The sequence below is a fragment of the Eriocheir sinensis genome, chromosome 33, assembly GCF_024679095.1.
Source record: "Eriocheir sinensis breed Jianghai 21 chromosome 33, ASM2467909v1, whole genome shotgun sequence".
Classification (NCBI taxonomy): Eukaryota; Metazoa; Arthropoda; class Malacostraca; order Decapoda; family Varunidae; genus Eriocheir; species Eriocheir sinensis.
In genome coordinates, this window is record NC_066541.1 from 7009834 (window position 1) to 7027969 (window position 18136).

The 18136-nt window shown below is 42.7% G+C and overlaps 1 protein-coding gene across 4 annotated transcripts in view; it reads left to right on the plus strand.

Moving 5' to 3' along the window:
* LOC127006661 (U4/U6.U5 tri-snRNP-associated protein 2-like) overlaps nt 1-18136 on the plus strand; it is a 38843-nt gene that overhangs the window by 6152 nt on the left and 14555 nt on the right. For 2 of the 4 annotated variants that reach the window (XM_050876827.1, XM_050876825.1), the window contains exons 1-2: nt 16057-16632; nt 17971-18108. In XM_050876827.1, coding sequence (XP_050732784.1) covers nt 16518-16632; nt 17971-18108 — 253 coding nt within the window. In that variant the 5' untranslated portion in view covers nt 16057-16517. Of the gene's footprint in view, nt 1-12623; nt 12756-16056; nt 16633-17970; nt 18109-18136 lie in introns of those variants that run through there. The other 2 variants (XM_050876828.1, XM_050876824.1) reach the window with 2 other exon arrangements.

An 18136-nucleotide genomic window follows, 5' to 3' on the forward strand; every position in this document is an offset into this window, starting at 1 on the left:
CCCTTTTATTTATTGCCAGAACCCGACACTGAGGCTTTCGCAAGACGTGAGGGGGTGCCCGACAAGAGGGCTCTGTAGGAAGTGCCAGGAAGGAGCTACAGTGCCGTGCCGAGTGTAGGAAATGCGCGGCACTCCTCAGTCATCTTCATCGCATAGGGAGAACGTGAAGCTTTTTCCTGTAACTAATTTCACGCAATTAATCTCGGTTGTAAACATTCCCTTGTGTGTGTTTTATTGATATGCGGGTGGTGTTGATGTTATTTTTTTATAGTGAGGATATTCTCTCTCTCTCTCTCTCTCTCTCTCTCTCTCTCTCTCTCTCTCTCTCTCTCTCTCTCTCTCTCTCTCTATTTTTTTTCTACGTACTGACACTGAGATATTATATTCTCTCTCTCTCTCTCTCTCTCTCTCTCTCTCTCTCTCTCTCTCTCTCTCTCTCTCTCTCTCTCTCATTTTTTTTTACATTTAGTCTACTGACACGGAGACATTATACTCGTTGCTCTGTCGACACTATTCTTTTTTTGTTTGTTTGTTTCTCTTGATGTCTTGCTCTCCCAGACATGACGGATTTCGTTCCTGCAAGTTTTTATTTTGTTTTGCTTTGTGTCATATTGTACCGCTCTATCTCTCTCTGGCGAGTGTAAGGACAAGATAAATATGTAGCCTACTATTTGCGCCTGCGATATCTTTTACGTTCACATTTTTGCTTCGTTTCCACTTATTCACAGGAAGTATCTAAACCTTGCCCTTTCATACGTTATTTCTTTCCCTCATGGTTCCGCATGCATGGCGCACAATACATCACAGAATATTCATAACATGCAGGCTATGATTATGTTCCTTCTCTCTCTCTCTCTCTCTCTCTCTCTCTCTCTCTCTCTCTCTCTCTCTCTCTCTCTCTCTCTCTCTCTCTCTCTCTCTCTCTCTCTCTCTCCTTTGCTGCTTTACTCCCGCCCACGCAATTGACGTCATGTGCGACGGCCGAGGCAATTTTCCGTCTGACAATGAAGCGATTACCCTTGGGCTCAGGAAAAGCGGAAGTGGGGCTCCTCAGGGAAGGCTTGTGTGTAGACGGGACTCAGGTTACTGCGAACGTGGGAACCGTCATGAGTAACCAGCGAGCCAGCCACTCTATGCTGCGTAAGATGTGTACGTGTGTGTGTGTATGAGAGAGAGAGAGAGAGAGAGAGAGAGAGAGAGAGAGAGAGAGAGAGAGAGAGACCAAGCAATATATAAAGCGAGGAACAATATTCCAATAACAAGAAGAAAACTAACTAAAGGGTGATGAATTATGAAGAGAAGCTAAGTGTGTGTGTGTGTGTGTGAGAGAGAGAGAGAGAGAGAGAGAGAGAGAGAGAGAGAGAGAGAGAGACGTATTGGCAAATCTAATTGCTTGCAGTCTTGCATAACTGTGTTTCTTTTGCATGAGGTGACTGATAAGAGAGAGAGAGAGAGAGAGAGAGAGAGAGAGAATCATAAAAAACTCAGGACAGGTATAAATATTTGCCTCTACGTTTAAAAGCTGAGCGATTTAAATAACTGCTTCAACGGTTATAGGTTGACGCTGTGACGTAACAAGCTGAGCACCTGTAACTTTTATAAGCTGATCACCTGTGAGGACCTTGCATTACTGCCTTGACGGGTGTTCCTTGGCTTCGTTGTGCTCTCTTTTTAAACGAAGGCCGCGACGGTGGTGCGGCCGCTGTCATTAGGGTTCCTTGGCCCAGATAGCATCGTACAGAAGCCTCATCCCGGAGAAAACCTGTTCCCGTATCCCTTAAGGTTCACCTGTAGCATCCGGGTGGTGATCCTCTGCCCACTGAACCCTTGCTAGAGGATCATTTCTCATTTTATTGTCATTATCAACATTATTATTATTATTATTATTATTATTATTATTATTATTACTATCATCATTGTCATTGTTATTTTTGGTGGTGGCGGTATTTTTGCTATCAATGTTATTCATGTTGTCGTCGTCGTCGTCTTCGTTGTCGTCCTAGTAGTCGTTGTTGTTGTTATTGTTTGTTTGTTTGTTTATTTTGTTGTTGTGTTATCAGTAGTGTTTGGAGCAGCAACAACAACAGTAGTAGTAGTAGTAGTAGTAGTAGTAGACTAGTAGTAGTAGTAGGAAGTAGTAGGAGGAGGAGAAGAAGGAGGAGAAGAATATTATCATTACTATTATCATTATTATTATTATTGTTATTATTATTATTATTATTATTATTATTATTATTATTATTATTATTATTATTATTATTATTATTATTAGTAGTAGTAGTAGTAGTAGTAGTAGTAGTAGTAGTAGTAGTAGTAGTAGTAGTAGTAGTAGTAGTAGTAGTAGTAGTAGTAGTAGTAGTAGTAGTTGTTGTTGTTGTTGTTGTTGTTGTAGAAATCTTACCGAAAAAATTTGTGGCACTTGATACCTACGTGTGACCAACCACTCGTCTTGTTCCTCCACTCGATGAACTGTTGTTACGGCACCTCTGATCCCTTTATGTAACCAGCCACACCTGTTTACCTACCTGTCGAACACTTTTATAACCCCTGGTCTGTTCCTATAATCAATCGCACCTGTTTCTTTACCTGGCGAGGTATATTTGTGGCACCTGAACTCTCCTATTCTCATCAGCTTTCCTTCACTACATTTATCTTCGCATTTCTGAGGTCATCAAACCTTATATGATCCTTAAAATAATAAATAAATAAAATAATAAGTGTATTGTTATAACGGTCTTGTTCATCGATGATTAGCTTGTTTCTATATCGAGTGAACTATTTCAAAGGACAGAGGAGTCTTCTTACCTCCAATTTCCTGTTGATATAGCTAGCAAACTCCATATATCTTGGAGTTCTGTGTTGGTCTGGATGAGCCTCTTTGCCCCCATAAAAGACTCACCCGCTATTTGGTTGATGTTGATGTTAGGGGCAAAAAGTGGATGATGTGTGTTTGTATTGTAGTATATTTATATTCAATTTTACTATATTTTATTTATTTATTTATTTATTTAATTGTTTAATTTGTTTATTTTATTTTATTTTATTTATTTATTTGGTTAGTTGGTTTGAATTCGGAGTTTTCCTTCTCCTAGGAGGACTGCCTACCACGGCTAACGACCCCCTCCTGCCCGGGTTTGTGGTCAGAGTTGTCCTTCTCCTAGGTGAACTGCCTTACGCTAACGAGCTCCACCAGCCCGGGTTTGTAATCGGAGTTTGCTCTCCTAGGTGAATTGCCTTACGCTAACGACCTTCACCAGCCCGGGTTTGTAATCGGAGTTTGCTCTCCTAGGTGAACTGCCTTACGCTAACGAGCTCCACCAGCCCGGGTTTGTTGTTCGGAGTTTGCTCTCCTAGGTGAACTACCTTGCGGCTAACGAGCTCCACCTGCCCGGGTTTGTAATCGGAGTTTGCTCTCCTAGGTGAACTACCTTGCGGCTAACGAGCTCCACCTGCCCGGGTTTGTAATCGGAGTTTGCTCTCCTAGGTGAACTACCTTGCGGCTAACGAGCTCCACCTGCCCGGGTTTGTTGTTCGGAGTTTGCTCTCCTAGGTGAACTGCCTACCACGGCTAACGAACCCCACCTGCCCGGGTTTGTTATTCGGAGTTGTCCCTCTCCTAGGTGAACTGCCTACCACGGCTAACGATCTCCACCTTCCCGGGTTTGTTGTTCGGAGTTTTCCTTCTCCTAGGAGGACTGCCTACCACGGCTAACGACCCCCTCCTGCCCGGGTTTGTGGTCAGAGTTGTCCTTCTCCTAGGTGAACTGCCTTACGCTAACGAGCACCACCAGCCCGGGTTTGTAATCGGAGTTTGCTCTCCTAGGTGAACTGCCTTACGCTAACGACCTTCACCAGCCCGGGTTTTTAATCGGAGTTTGCTCTCCTAGGTGAACTGCCTTACGCTAACGAGCTCCACCAGCCCGGGTTTGTAATCGGAGTTTGCTCTCCTAGGTGAACTGCCTTACGCTAACGAGCTCCACCAGCCCGGGTTTGTAATCGGAGTTTGCTCTCCTAGGTGAACTGCCTTACGCTAACGACCTCCACCAGCCCGGGTTTGTTATTCGGAGTTGTCCCTCTCCTAGGTGAACTGCCTACCACGGCTAACGATCCTCACCTGCCCGTGTTTGTTGTTCGGAGTTTGCTCTCCTAGGTGAACTGCCTACCACGGCTAACGATCCTCACCTGCCCGGGTTTGTTGTTCGGAGTTTTCTCTCCTAGGTGAATTGCCTACCACGGCTAACGAGTCCCACCTACCCGGGCAAATCTCCGGCACCTCTGTGGACGCCCCGGGGGACACGAAGGTGCCCTTCGGGGAGCCCTCCAGTACTGCTACGCTCGCCAAGGAGACCTTGGGCTCGCTGGCGCTCCTTAGCCCTGCCGACGCGAGGAGGGCGGATGCTAGAACTCGCTTCTTAAAACTACCAGACTGGATTATGAAATTAATCATAAATACTGTGAATGCGCTGCTCACCTCGTTTATCGTTTCTGGGATGGAAGGCCGACGGGCCTCGGGAACGCGCACAGAATATCCAAAAACTTCCTTCGTTTCCCTCTTTCTTCCAATACTTCTTTTTTATTACATGTTGTTTTATTATTCAATTATTTACTATCTCGCTCTTATTAAATAGATAATTGAGAGAGTGGATAATGTCCGGAGGGGGAGATGTCCTGAAGGGAATATGTTCATGGGAGACTTTGTCAAGGGGGAAAACGTTCAGAGAAGTAAAGTTCATGGGGGAATATGTTCGGCACCCGCTACTACTACTACTACTACTTCTGCTGCTTCTACTACTACTACTACTACTACTACTACTACTACTACTACTACTACTACTACTGGTAAAGATCTGACTGGGGCTGTTACGAGTGGGGTCCCACAAGGTTCAGTATTAGGTCCACTGTTGTTTATTATTTATATCAATGACTTAGATACAGGAATTAGTAGTGATGTCAGTAAGTTTGCTGATGATACAAAGATCGGTCGAGTAATTGAGTCGGATCAGGAAGCTAGTATTTTCCAGGATGAACTAAACAGATTGTATGACTGGGCGGATAAATGGCAGATGAAGTTCAATGTGGTGAAGTGCAGTATTCTGAGTGTAGGTAGGAACAACCCCTCACATAACTATTGCTTGAATGACACTCCCATAAGCAGGTCTGGGTGCGAGAGGGATTTAGGGGTCTTAGTGAGCTCTGATCTCCGTCCAAGGGCACAATGCATTCAAGCTAGAAATCGAACAAACAGGGTACTGGGCTTTATTTCAAGGAACGTAAGCAACAGAAGCGCCGAAGTCTTCCTCAAGCTATATTTAGCATTAGTTAGACCCAAAGAGTTGCATACATATGTATATAACTCTGTGGTTAGACCTCATCTTGACTATGCGGTTCAGTTCTGGTCATCTTACTATAGAATGGATACCAAAATGTTGGAATCGGTGCAGAGGAGGATGACTAAAATGATTCAAGGGTTACGAACCTGCCATACGAGGAAAGACTCTCTAGAAAGGCGAAGGGTGCGAGGAGACATGATCGAGGTTTATAAATGGATGAAGGGCTTTAATAAGGGAGATATTCATAAGGTTCTGTTGGTAAGAGAACCGGGTAGGACACGTAGTAATGGGTTTAAACTGGATAAATTCAGATTCAACAGGGACATAGGCAAAAATTGGTTTACTAACAGAGTGGTAGATGAGTGGAACAGGCTGAGCAGCCATGTGGTGAGTGCCAATACAATTGTTACTTTCAAAAATAGATTAGATGAATTCATGGACAGTGATATTAGGTGGGGTTAGATTCACGGGAGCTTAGGTTCAAAGGAGCTGCCTTGTACAGGCCTACCGGCCTCTTGCAGACTCCTACGTTCTTATGTTCTTATAATGGTCTTTTCCATGGTCGATTAACTTGTTTCTAAGCGTGGTGAGATATTTTAAGGCCAGAGGAGTCTTTTTACATTCAGCCTCCTGTTTATATAGCTTGCAAAGTCCATTCTTAAGTAAAACGGTCTTGTCCATGGCTGGCTACCTTTTTTTTAATACCTGGTGGAATATTTCTGAGGCCAGGGAAGTGTCATCATCATCCACTTCCTGCCTCCCGCGTCCAGCCGGCCGAGCGACGCTTCTATGGCCGGAACTGTTTCTATGGTCGGCGAACTCTTCCCATGATCAGCCTCCTGTTGCTATAGTCGACGAACGCTTTCTTTGATAACTGTCTTCAGCTCTTTACTGTTCTTACTATAACACACACACACACACACACACACACACACACACACACACACACACACTTTTCCTTTGGGTTACAAGTACATACTCAGTTCGTAAAAGTCGTACAGCGATGTACCTATTATTTTTTTTAGCTGGATTTCAAGACACTCGAGACTGCTCATATAACTGTCCTCACCGTTACGTTACACACAATTCCTCTACGTTAGAACAAGTACACAGCTCATGAAAATCGTACTGCAATGTTTTTTTTTTTTTTTAGCTGGATTGCACGGCAGTTATCATAAACGCAACAGACTGCTTGTATAACTGTCTTCACCGTTCCTGCTCTACCTTGTACACTATTTATTCTAGGTTTGACGTGAGCTTTTTATATGACGTGTATTGTTACGTATATTTTCCTGAATTTTTCATTGTCTCATAAACGCAACAGGGTTTTTTTTCCTCTTTTATTTTCTTTGTTCCGAGCACGCGTTCCCCTTAGGGCCTGGCAAATAATGTGTTGGTTTTACTTTCATAGCTATTTACCTTATTTTTACCTTGATATGACAGCATTTTTTATTAACACAACAGATTTTTGTTTAATTATCTTTACTTACTTTTGTAACATACACGCTTTGCCTTTAATTAAGGTCTAACAAATTGATAAGATGCTGTTTTGACTTTCATAGCTATATATACCTTTTTTCTCTACCTGGATATGACAGTATTTATTACATACAGAACAGACTACTTTGATAACTATCCTCACTGCCCTTACTATAACGTGCATATTATTTAATTATACTCTAAATAAACTTGTCATATGCTTAGCTGCGTATTTTTACCTGGATGTTTCAGAATTTCATATATACATAATGACACAATGAACTGCTGCTATAACGTCTTACTCCTGCACTTATCGTTATTGTGGCTTTAATCTAGCTAATGAATTAATATGCCAGTGCGTCAAGGCGTATGAAGCGTAAGAAACCTGCCGTCAGAGTGTGTGACAAGATGCCCCGCACACACGCACACACTCGTAAGACGACACTCGTAATGGGGGAGGAGATTACTATGGGGGGTCATTATCCTCACTTGGCGTCCACAAGCATATAACCAACCACAGGCCAGCCCGCGAGACCTCCAGACCCCTTTTTGTTTTATGACACACTTATGACGACCACCACAAAACACTAATGGCCTACAAGAGGGTGACGGTTGAGGGGAAGGGGAGGAGGGGTTGGCTGTCTCTGAATGTCCACACAGCCTTCTGTAACCTTAAAGTACACTCTGTTCTCATTATCTTGGTTTATAAGCCCCTCCTCCGTCCATATTCTATCAATATCATTGGCCGCTCTACAAGTCAGCCACGCCCCTTTTCCAAATTTAGGCTGTATACGTGATTATTGGATAACGGGAAAGGTGACATCATATCGGTGGGTGCTGGGCTGGCGAGGGCGGGACGTATTTTTCGAAGTTTATGTGATCTGTGTATTGGTTTGTCACGGTGAAAGTTGGAGCAGCCGTGAAAGGCTGTTTTTTTGTTTGTTTTTTGTTTTTAGAGTTTATTTATTATGCGAGAAGATAAAGCTTTCACCATCAATATAGTCATGCCGAACTCTTCGTATACAAATATATATAAAGTGGTTGAGTAATCATATCTTCATTTTATACAATTTCATAATGTATTGGATATGCGTTATAGCTCCACGTATCTTTGGTATGAGGGAAGGTAAAGCTTTCTCCATTAACACAGTCGTGGCGCTCTTTTATCAAGGTGTTTGAGTCCTCGTGTCTTCATAACTCATAAGCGAGAAGGTAAAACGCTTTCCTGTAATAATTTCGTTGCCCTCATGTCCAGTAGGGTCGTGGGGTTCTATCATGATAAGGCAATTGATTCCCCTTACGCCACATACGAAAAGGCAGAGCGTCTGTCCTTCAATGAAACCCTAGTGCCCTCGTTCAATAGGGTCGTGACACTCTTAGGATAAGGTCGTGGTCGCTCTTGTAATATGATCGCGGCGCCGCTTTCCCGTAAGCGTCGTAGAGCATTCCTGCAATAGAGTTCCTGGGTGGTTTGATCTGAGCCTGCGGGAATCAGTGAGGCGAAAGTCGTGATGGAAGTGACAGCAGGGGACGGGTGGTTCGCTACACACACACACACACACACACACACACTCACACTACCGTTATCATCACTGTTATAGTCAACCGGAAGAGGACCAGCTCCGCCTCCTGGTCACTACTGCTCGCGGACATGATAGAGGAGGAGGAACGGCACTCAGGGCCAGAAAATATACATGTCGACCGTTTGTAGCCATTCTAGCACTGACTTATATAAACGTTGCCGAAGAAGGAATTCGAGGCAATGAAATATATGTATACAAATTATGTGAGGCATTCATTCTATACTAAGGAAATAATATTGTACATGTAAGCAAGGAAATAAGTGGAAAGACCCTAAGCAGAGAAAACAAACAAAGGAAAGGAACACAAGAGTGGTAAGAGTAACTGTATAAGATAAGGAAGAAGAGAAAGAGGAAGGAGAAAAAAAAGATGGATTTGCGAGGCACGTTAAAGCAATAAAAGCCCCGACAAAAAGAAGAAGAGGAAGAAGAAGAAGAAGAAGAAGAAGAAGAAGAAGAAGAAGAAAAGAAAGAAGATGACGAAGATGATAATGATGATGATGATGATGATGATGATAATGATGAAACGAAAATGAAAAAAATAGAAGAAGAAGAAGAAGAAGAAGAAAAAGAAGAAAAAGAAGAAGAAAAAAAGAAGAAACGAAAACAATAAAAATAGTAGAGAAAGAAACTAAAAAAATAGAACAATAACAACAACAACAAGAAAAGAAGAAACGAAAACGAAAAAAATAAAGAAGAAAAACAAAAAGAGGAGGAGGAGGAGGAATTCAAGTTAAGGGCACACACGTAGACATGTCACTCACGGAGACAGCGGAGCAAAAAAGAAAAGAAAAACAACGAAGTGCCCCACCCTCTCCCCTCGGACTAACCCAACCCCATTTTCTTCACCGTGCCACCTCAAAAAGTTATAGAGTCCGCTGATAAAAATACAATCTCACTTCACGCAACCTTAATCTATTCCTTCCTTTTCAGATGCTGTTACTGTCATTATTATTATTATTTGTAGTGGTAGTAGTAGTAGTAGTTGTTGTTGTTGTTGTTGTAATCTAGTATGAGAGAATGGAGAGGAGGAAAAGGAGGTTAATAGATAGATAGATAGGTCGAAAGAGAGAGAATAGAGGTAGTAGTAGTAGTAGTAGTAGTGCTGGTCTTATGGTACTAGGCTATGTGGTGAAAAAAATAATGATAGTTGTGGAAAGTTTGTCATGTTCCTTAATTAATTCAGTCTTCCTTCTTTTCCTAGTCTCTTGTCTTCTAATTTATCTTTCTTTATTCGTCACTTGTCTCCATCGTTTTGCTTGTCTCCTACTTCCTCTTTCGCCACGTTTCTTATTTTTTAATCTTTCCTCATATTCTTTCCTTCTTTTTTCTCATTTGTTGCATATTCCTCATCTCGTTTTCCTTCTTCATATCTTTTCTTTCAACCACATGCCTCGTCTTTTTATCCTTTCTCCTTCCTTCTCCTTCCATCTGTTTTCTCATTCGTTGCATTCATTACTCATTTCTTTTTCCTTCTTCATTTCCTTTCAACTACATTCCTCATCTTTTTATCCTTTCTCCTTCTTTTCCTTCCATTTATTTTCTCATTCGTTGCGTGCCTCATCTTCCCTCCTCCTTTCTTCCTTCCTTACCCTTCCTCTGTTATTTGTCTTCATCCTTCCCCATTCCCTTTACTTCCATCTATTTTCTCATTCCTTGCATTCCTCATCTCGTTTTCCCTCCTCATTTCCTTTCTTTCAGTTACATTCCTCATTTTTTTATCTTTTCTCCTTCCCTTTCCTTCCATCTGGTTTTTCATTCGTTGCATGCTTCATTTTCCATCCTACTTTCCTATCCTTCTGTTAGTATCTTCATCCTTCCTCATTCCCTTTTCTTTCATCTATTTTCTCATTCCTTGCATTCCTCATCTCGGTTTTTCTTCCTCATTTCCTTTCAGCTACATTCCTCATTTTTTATCATCATTTATCCTTCCCTTTCCTGCCATCTATTTTCTCATTCGTTGCATCCCTCATCTCGTTTTCCTTCTCAATTTCCTGTCTTTCAAATACATTCCTCATCTTTTTATCCTTCCTTCCCTTTCCTTCTATCTAGCTATTTTCTCCTTAACTGCGTGTCTCATCTTCCCTCCTCCATTCTTTTTTCCTTCCCCTTCTGTTTGTGTCTTCATCTTCCCTTCTCAGGCCAGGCTAACGCGGCTCTTATTAATTTCTATACCTCGTCTTGTTTGGTCCTTTGAGATGAGGCGGTCCTGTCCTGGTCCCCCTAAGAACATGATCCATATGGCGCCCACGAGGGAGGAAAGGAGAGGAGGAGAGGGAGGGGAGCTGCAAAAGGGAAGACACAACGACACGCTAGTCACTGAAAGGAAGGAAAAAGGAAGGGATGAAAGGGTGATGTACATAGGAGGAAAGACATGCGTGGAGGTGAAAAAGAGAGTAATGAAGTTATGGGTGAAAGAGATGATGATTGGGAGGAGGAGGAGAATGAAGAAAAGAATGCGTGTAAAAGGATGAGCGAGGAGAGCGAGAAGGGATGAGGGCGGAGCAGTAATTAAAAGACAGTGAAGGAGGGAGGACAATACACGATGGAAAAAAAAGAAAAAAAGAAAGGAAGGAAGAAGGAAAACAAGGTGATAAGAGGGGGAAACGCGCAACTGAAAAATGTTAAGAAGAGACAGGAAGCAGGAGAGAAACATTGAGGAGGGAGACGATGGAAGAGATAACAGAGGTGAATTAATTAAGAGAGAGAAGCAAAGAGAAACAAGGGCTTGCAAGAGTGTAAGCGCAGGAAGATGAAAACACTGAGAAGGAATATAGGATTGAATGGTTGATGGGAAGCAGGAAGAGTCGAGGAAGGAGTAGAGAGTGACTAAGGCAGGGAGAAGGACATGGTGAAGAAAAATGATGAAATGGGTGACAAAGAGAGGCAGGGATAGGGTCATAGGGAGAGTGGAAGGAGATTCAAAACATGAGGTCCGTGGAGGGAGGGCGGCAGGGAGGCAGAGGGAAGATGTCAGGGAGGCAGGGTGCGGACTGGTCATGGCTCAGGTTACATCTCTTGAGCGACTGGTGGAGGGAGGCACAGAGAACGCTTGTGGTGGTGGCGGTGGTGGTGGCTCTGGTGGCCTTGTGTGGCGTTACTCGGCTCGCTGCTGCCACCATGAGCCAAGCACCGCCACCCAAACATGACCCAGCGCGACCCTCATAAATACCTTGTCAGAGTGTATTAGTTGTGTTGCTATCACCGAATTATATTGCTCTAATGAGTGGTGTATAACAGTGTTGCCATCTTATACTTACAAATTGCACTGCTTTTTAGATGCAGGAAGAATTATGGTGAGGGATAGTATTCGCGGATGTGGCTATAAAAGTTGATATGTTAGTTAATCTGTGCATGAGTATGTTTACATGTTAACGTTGCGCCGATAATGGCCTTCTCCCTTGTCAATATTCTTTTACAGCATTTATTAAGTAGCTATACAGATTACAACAAAAAAGTGAAAACGCTGGCGCACATTATCCACTGTATATCTATTACTACTTTATCCAATGTTACGTCATTATCCAATACGATATAGGTGCCTCTTTTGATTCTTTTTTTGTAGGAGCAGCGAATAGCGGGCTTTTTTATTATTGTTTCCTTTTTTGTGCCCTTGAGCTGTCTCCTTTGTTGTAAAAAAAAAAAATCATCCACGGAGATAAGTAAGTCATATTACAGCCTTATACGGATATTGCAGCCTTAGACGTACTGTATATGCGGGTTTCATAAATAGCTGATGAGAGTACATTCTTGCCTGTGGTCTGGGTGCATACTTTCTCCTAAACTTTCTCCCAAAGTTATTATACAGTGACTTTCTCACCTCAAGAATGGAAGGGAATGAGAGACGAAAGATATATTTTACATGAGATGCTGTTGAGTAAGTGTAGACATGAGTGTACTAAAACAAGTGTGTGTGAGTGTTCCTCTGTAAACTGTATGACTGTAAAGCACATGGGGATTAATATAAAGCGATTAATAACAAAAAGCATGACTGAATGACAGGATATAATGTGATTCTTCATGAAGTGAATATAGGTAAACGTGAATTAGACAATGTATGAGTATTTCCTGTCCTCCTGTATTTAATGCTCTAAAACTTATGAAGATTTGAAAAAAGGGAACTGATCAGCAAGAAAATTTTGAGTGGAGACATGACTAGAAGATGGAAAGTATTGTTATATTCTATGAAGTAAACATAGATATACTTGCACTAACTTGTGTTTGTTTGCTTCAGGCTCTGTGGCTCTAAAGCACTCAAGGACTGATTAAAAGGCAATGGATATGCAGAATAATCACAGATCTGGCAGCGTGGCGTGAGGTTGGTGTAAGTGACCTCTCCAGCAACCACAAGGGGCTGAGGTGAAAGGTAAGACCGACCTGCATTTTTACTCATCAGTCGACAGGAGGAAGATGAAGGATGATAGAAAACAGAACGTAGTCACGAATATATCGCATTCGTATCTCTTAATTTTTATTGCTTTTTTTCTCATTTGATTAACTTTGTAATTCATGAATAAAAATGAAGATAAAGGAAAATAGAGAACTAGTGACATGTATGTTGCATTGGTATTTTTTCCTAATTCAACAATAAGACCCATCGTCACCAGGGAGGTGCGGCAAAGGGGGTAACTGCCTTCTCGTCATGTTAGTGACCCCATAATTATGTAGATACCAAAACTAAAGCAAATTATTTATAGATGCTAGGGCCCTTGGACAATGGGGAAATATGACATAAGTTACTACAGTTTTTCTTCAGCAGGTCTCCCTCAGGCATATCAGTTTATCGACCAACCCGAAAGAAAGGAAACTTCAAAAGCGTACTGTGTCAGATACATTTTTGGTATCACAGTCTCGTCAAGCCTTAAATTTTCTTAACAATTAACTGAGACAGCGAGAACAAGTAGAAGGCTGGGTTGCATTACCAGAAACTTCTCCTTCAAGAATAAAAGAAAGTATACTCCTGCAACCATTGTATCACATTTAAGTCAGACCTTACGCAGAGTACGTGGTGCAATTCTAGTTACATGCCATGCGATGATGCGAATGACATTGCTACATCATAAATTAGAAGTTTCTCCGAGGGGAACCACAGTTGTAACATACAGTACTACAGCGCACATCCCCTACCCGGCTGCATTGTGCTGAGTGATGCCAGGCGCCAGCCCAGCAGCCCGACTCGGCGGCCGTGGGTGTGCCCAAAACCAACGGCTTCACACACCTCACTCCCACCCGGTTTCCTGACCCTACAATTCATTATTAAAATATACTGAGATCACTATCGTCTTCCTGAGAAAATTTTGCATAAATCTAGCATAAATTTGTAACAATAATGAACACAAACAAACATACGAGATGAATAAAGAAGCACAAAAACATTCTCTTGCACTTATTTACTTTCAACTCCTTTGTACTAAGTTATTTTTCATCGCATCACTTTATTTAAGAACGGATCCTGATCTACATGCTTTTCTGATTCTGTCGGTGTAGGCTACGTCCCGATGTAAAAATATATAGAGGGTCAAAAACTGCCTCGAAACATCAGCTGTGCCGTGATGGCGGAGTGTCGATTGCGTCACGAAGAACGACTGAGGAAGCTGGACCTGCCTACCCTGGCTGAGATCCAGGGATGACCTGATTGAAGCGTTCAAGATTAATACGATCAAGAATGCACAGGAGGGATTTTCAAGATGAGGGAGGATGAAATAACCAGAGGAAACACAAAGAAGATATTTAAGACAAGATCAAGACTCAACACCAGGAAGTATATACCTTTTCAAACAGGGTCGTCAACACCTGGAACGATTTGCCGGGGTTGGCGGTACCTAAATCCTGAAACAGTGTTCAAATTTGAATCAAGCCTTCATAAAGTGTGGGAGGGCCAGAAACTAAGATTTAACTATAGAGCACACATAACCGCCACATGCAGCCAACACATTGAGAGCAACCAGGCTTTTGAACTGGAGCCACAGGCTTAGGCCTCTTCCAGAACATGATCTGTGAGTATCTGTGAGTCACTTCAACAACCTCCTAATCATAATACCTACCATGATAATGCTGTGCGTCTTGACAAATGCCGAGGCGAATGAACCCCATCAGCGCACAGCTCATGTCTAAAGCAATTTTGACTATATATTTTTACACCGGAGCGTAACCTACACCAACATAATCAGAAAAGCATGTAGATTCAGGATCCGTGCTTAAAAAAAGTGATGCGATGAAAAATAGTTGCATGAGTGCTTTAAGGATTAATGGGAAATAAGAGCAAGAAAATGTTTGTGCGCTACCCTTTATTTTCCCGGCCCGTAATTTTCGGCGGGGCAAAGGAGGTTATAGCCCCCCGTCCCCTATTGTTTTGTATATCCGCCTCAAAATGCCCCTAAAAGTGCTTATTGAAAAAAAAAAAAAAATCCCAAAACTGCGCATGCTCGCTTCGCTCGGCTCCCCACCCCCTCACCTCATGAACCTATGATGCCGTCTAGCCACCCGAGAAATCTGCCAAAAATTACGGGCGTTTTCGTATGCTTGATTTTTTCATTATTGTTGCAGAGAGAGAGAGAGAGAGAGAGAGAGAGAGAGAGAGAGAGAGATTTACAGAGATTTACATAGAAAATCAGACCACACAGAGTACTGATTAGAATGGTGCGTGCAGACTGGCGGCCACGTCACAGTCTACCGCCACCCAGTATTAGGTCACGCCCGGCACAGTCAGACCCGCCTCTGCTCACCTAGGTACAGCTCCCTCGACGAGTCCTTCGCCTTATAGCTGATGATGGGCATGGCGCGCGTCAGGTGGAGGGGCCGCAGGTGCAGACACACGCTCACCTGCACACGTCATGAGGAAGACAGCATTAGGGACGTGTCATGAGAGAGGGAGGGGGGGGGGGTCAGTGTTATGGAGGGCACCCTTGTGATGTTGAAGATTTTAAGTTGGTTAAGGGGATAAATAAGTGTGATTCAGATGAAGTACTTATATAGACAAACAAACAAACATGGAAGAACAAGCAGCACCGGCCATTGATTCCAATCCATAGCGCCTGTAGGTTTACTTCTAGGGCCTGGTTGAAGGCCCCAACCACTTAGTGGCGTGGGCAAATTATATTTCAAGTTACTGCTGTGATATATGACTCTTGCTTGGCTCATGCTGCCCCAAGTGGTTCCCTTGAGTCAAGATGCTGAAATTTAATTGAAGATCAGCAGAACCATGCAATGGGAGTTGTCAAACCATCACAGGCGCCATGTTGTTATCCAATGAGCCGCGAGAAACTCAAACTGGTGCCGATACATTGTGTTTTTATGTGCTTAAGGTACTTCTTCGAGATCCTGACGATATCTAGAGGATATAAAACCCCACAATTGTATCAGCGTCAATTTGAATTCCGCACCACTTTTCAGGTAGCAACATGCCGCCTGTGATGAAGTACGTAGGCCAGACTCTCCTATTCCGTGGCTCTGCTCACACCCTGCATACATTACCGGCTCGAGGGTGGGCAGGACCAAGGAGACTATAGAACGTATATAGTCTCTTTGGGCAGGACCAAGGAGATAGTGGTATATAGAAATTCCTCGGGCGTGCGGAAGTAACGCCATCTATTGGTCTGGGAGACAGCTGAGCCTGGATGTGAAAATGGGATGTAGGACACGGTATGATCCATGGTATGATCTCACAAGTTCTGACCTTGGTGTCAGTGTCATTAAAAAGACAGTCACATTACGAAAGAGGGCAAGCCAAGTTGTTGATGATCCCTGACACATCGCAAAATGAGAAATAATGGCATTAAACGTGTAAATAAACAATTTCAGACTGTACCAAATAATTTTTTTTTGCACGAAAATTTTCAGTGACTCGGTGAAACACGATTGATTAATTTAAAAACTATGCTCGGGTGCCCCTTTCTCCACCTTAATATTCGTTATGACAAATATGCAACGTCGTGGTAGCCTTTTGACAGTTTCACTCAAGTTTAGGCTCTGAATATCTATGTAAATCTATGTAGGGCCAAACGTTTGCCGCCTCCGCTTCTCTCCCTTATAGCGCGTGTTTATCCGGCGGCGGGTCTGGCGTCTATAGGCATGTTGTGCTGGTGATTTTTGACGCGGGGAGCACCGCACGCCGGGGAGAAGTATTGTGATGGAGCCTTCCAATGGTGCCACGGAGAGCAAGGCCAACGTGGGCGTGAAGAGGGAGCTGGAGGGCGGCGACGAGGGCTGGAAGGGCAACACTAAGGGGCCGCGACACTTGATGAGTAAGATTTAAAACTTTAGGTTACGTTCACTCTAGGCCCTTGGACGTGTGTGTGTGTGTGTGTGTGTGTGTGTGTGTGTGTGTGTGTGTTCTTTGTTTTGATATAGTTTATAAATTGTGTAAGAAGACCTAGTTAAGAAGCAAAGAAAGTCAGGTTGAGATTTATATCCATCTTATTTGATTTTCCTGTATCCATATTATTTAGTTTTTTTGTTTTTTCTGCTTCTGTTTTTAGTTTTAACTTTTTTTGTGCAAGTTGAGATTTGCATCCATCTTATTTAGTTTTTCTTTATTGGCTTTCTTTACTCACTTTCCTCAATGTGTAATCAGAAGGAGAAACCCCAAACATGCTTCTGGTTATTTTTGTTTCAGTGGTAATCCTAAAGCCATGTCATCAACTGTAGGCTGTGGGGTGCAGTGGTCTAGTGGGTTAGAGGTTGGTATTTGCTCGGGAATAGACATATGACATAACCAAGTCCGTTTTATATTGTCACTAAAATACAGAGTTCAGAGATATTCTTATGACAGTTGAGATTGTGAAATGGACGTAGTTAGGTCATATCTACCATGTAGAGGACTGATAACAGATAGACGAGCAAAATAACACGGTGGCAATCCAAGATCGGTATTCTCAGACGCTGCCGCCTCTCACATCAATTATTTTCAAAGTCTGAAAAAGGGATTAATCAATTTTTCATACATGTTTTTTTATGTTCATGGTACAGAAGAAGGGTTAGATTACCACCAGGGTTATAAGAATTACCCCTGAAAATACCCAAAACACCTTTGAAAGCCTTGTCAAATATGTGTGCATGGGCATCGAAATGTTTAAGAATATGGCCCTCAGAGTGTCAAGATGTGAAAGTTAAGAACCGAGTGAGGCGCTTTAAACCTAAGTGCTGCCGCGTAACATTAGGCCGGGCATCCAGCCTTTAACTCCAAACAGTGGCCCTATATGAACAAGGAAAAAAAAATGTTGAGAGTGAAAATCAAATATATAGACTAATTGCTCAACAAACCAATCCTTCCCTCCTAGTGTAACTTATTTGTGGATGGTAACCCTTTGCCATGAAGTTGTTAGTCCAATCCCATCCAGATTAGTAACCTCGTCCCACTGTATTAGTAACTTAGCCCAGTGGGTTGTATTGATTAGGCTCAGTTTGGCATGGTCTTTATGGAGGCAGTAAACAGAACCATGGCAGGAGCCAAGTGCTCCATAATATTAACCTACAAATCCTGACTGCACACCTGTTCTTTTACTAATACCGGTATTACTTGGTTGGCTCCATCTCCTATAGTAGGCAACAACTTTTCTTTACAAAATCACGTACCCTTTCAGAGAAGAAGTCCCGCCTCTGCCCATACCTTGACACCATCAACCGCCACATGCTAGACTTTGATTTTGAGAAGCTGTGCAGCGTGTCCCTCTCCAGGATCAACGTGTATGCCTGTCTTGTGTGTGGCAAGTACTTCCAAGGTGAGGAGGTTCTCTAGACAATGATTAT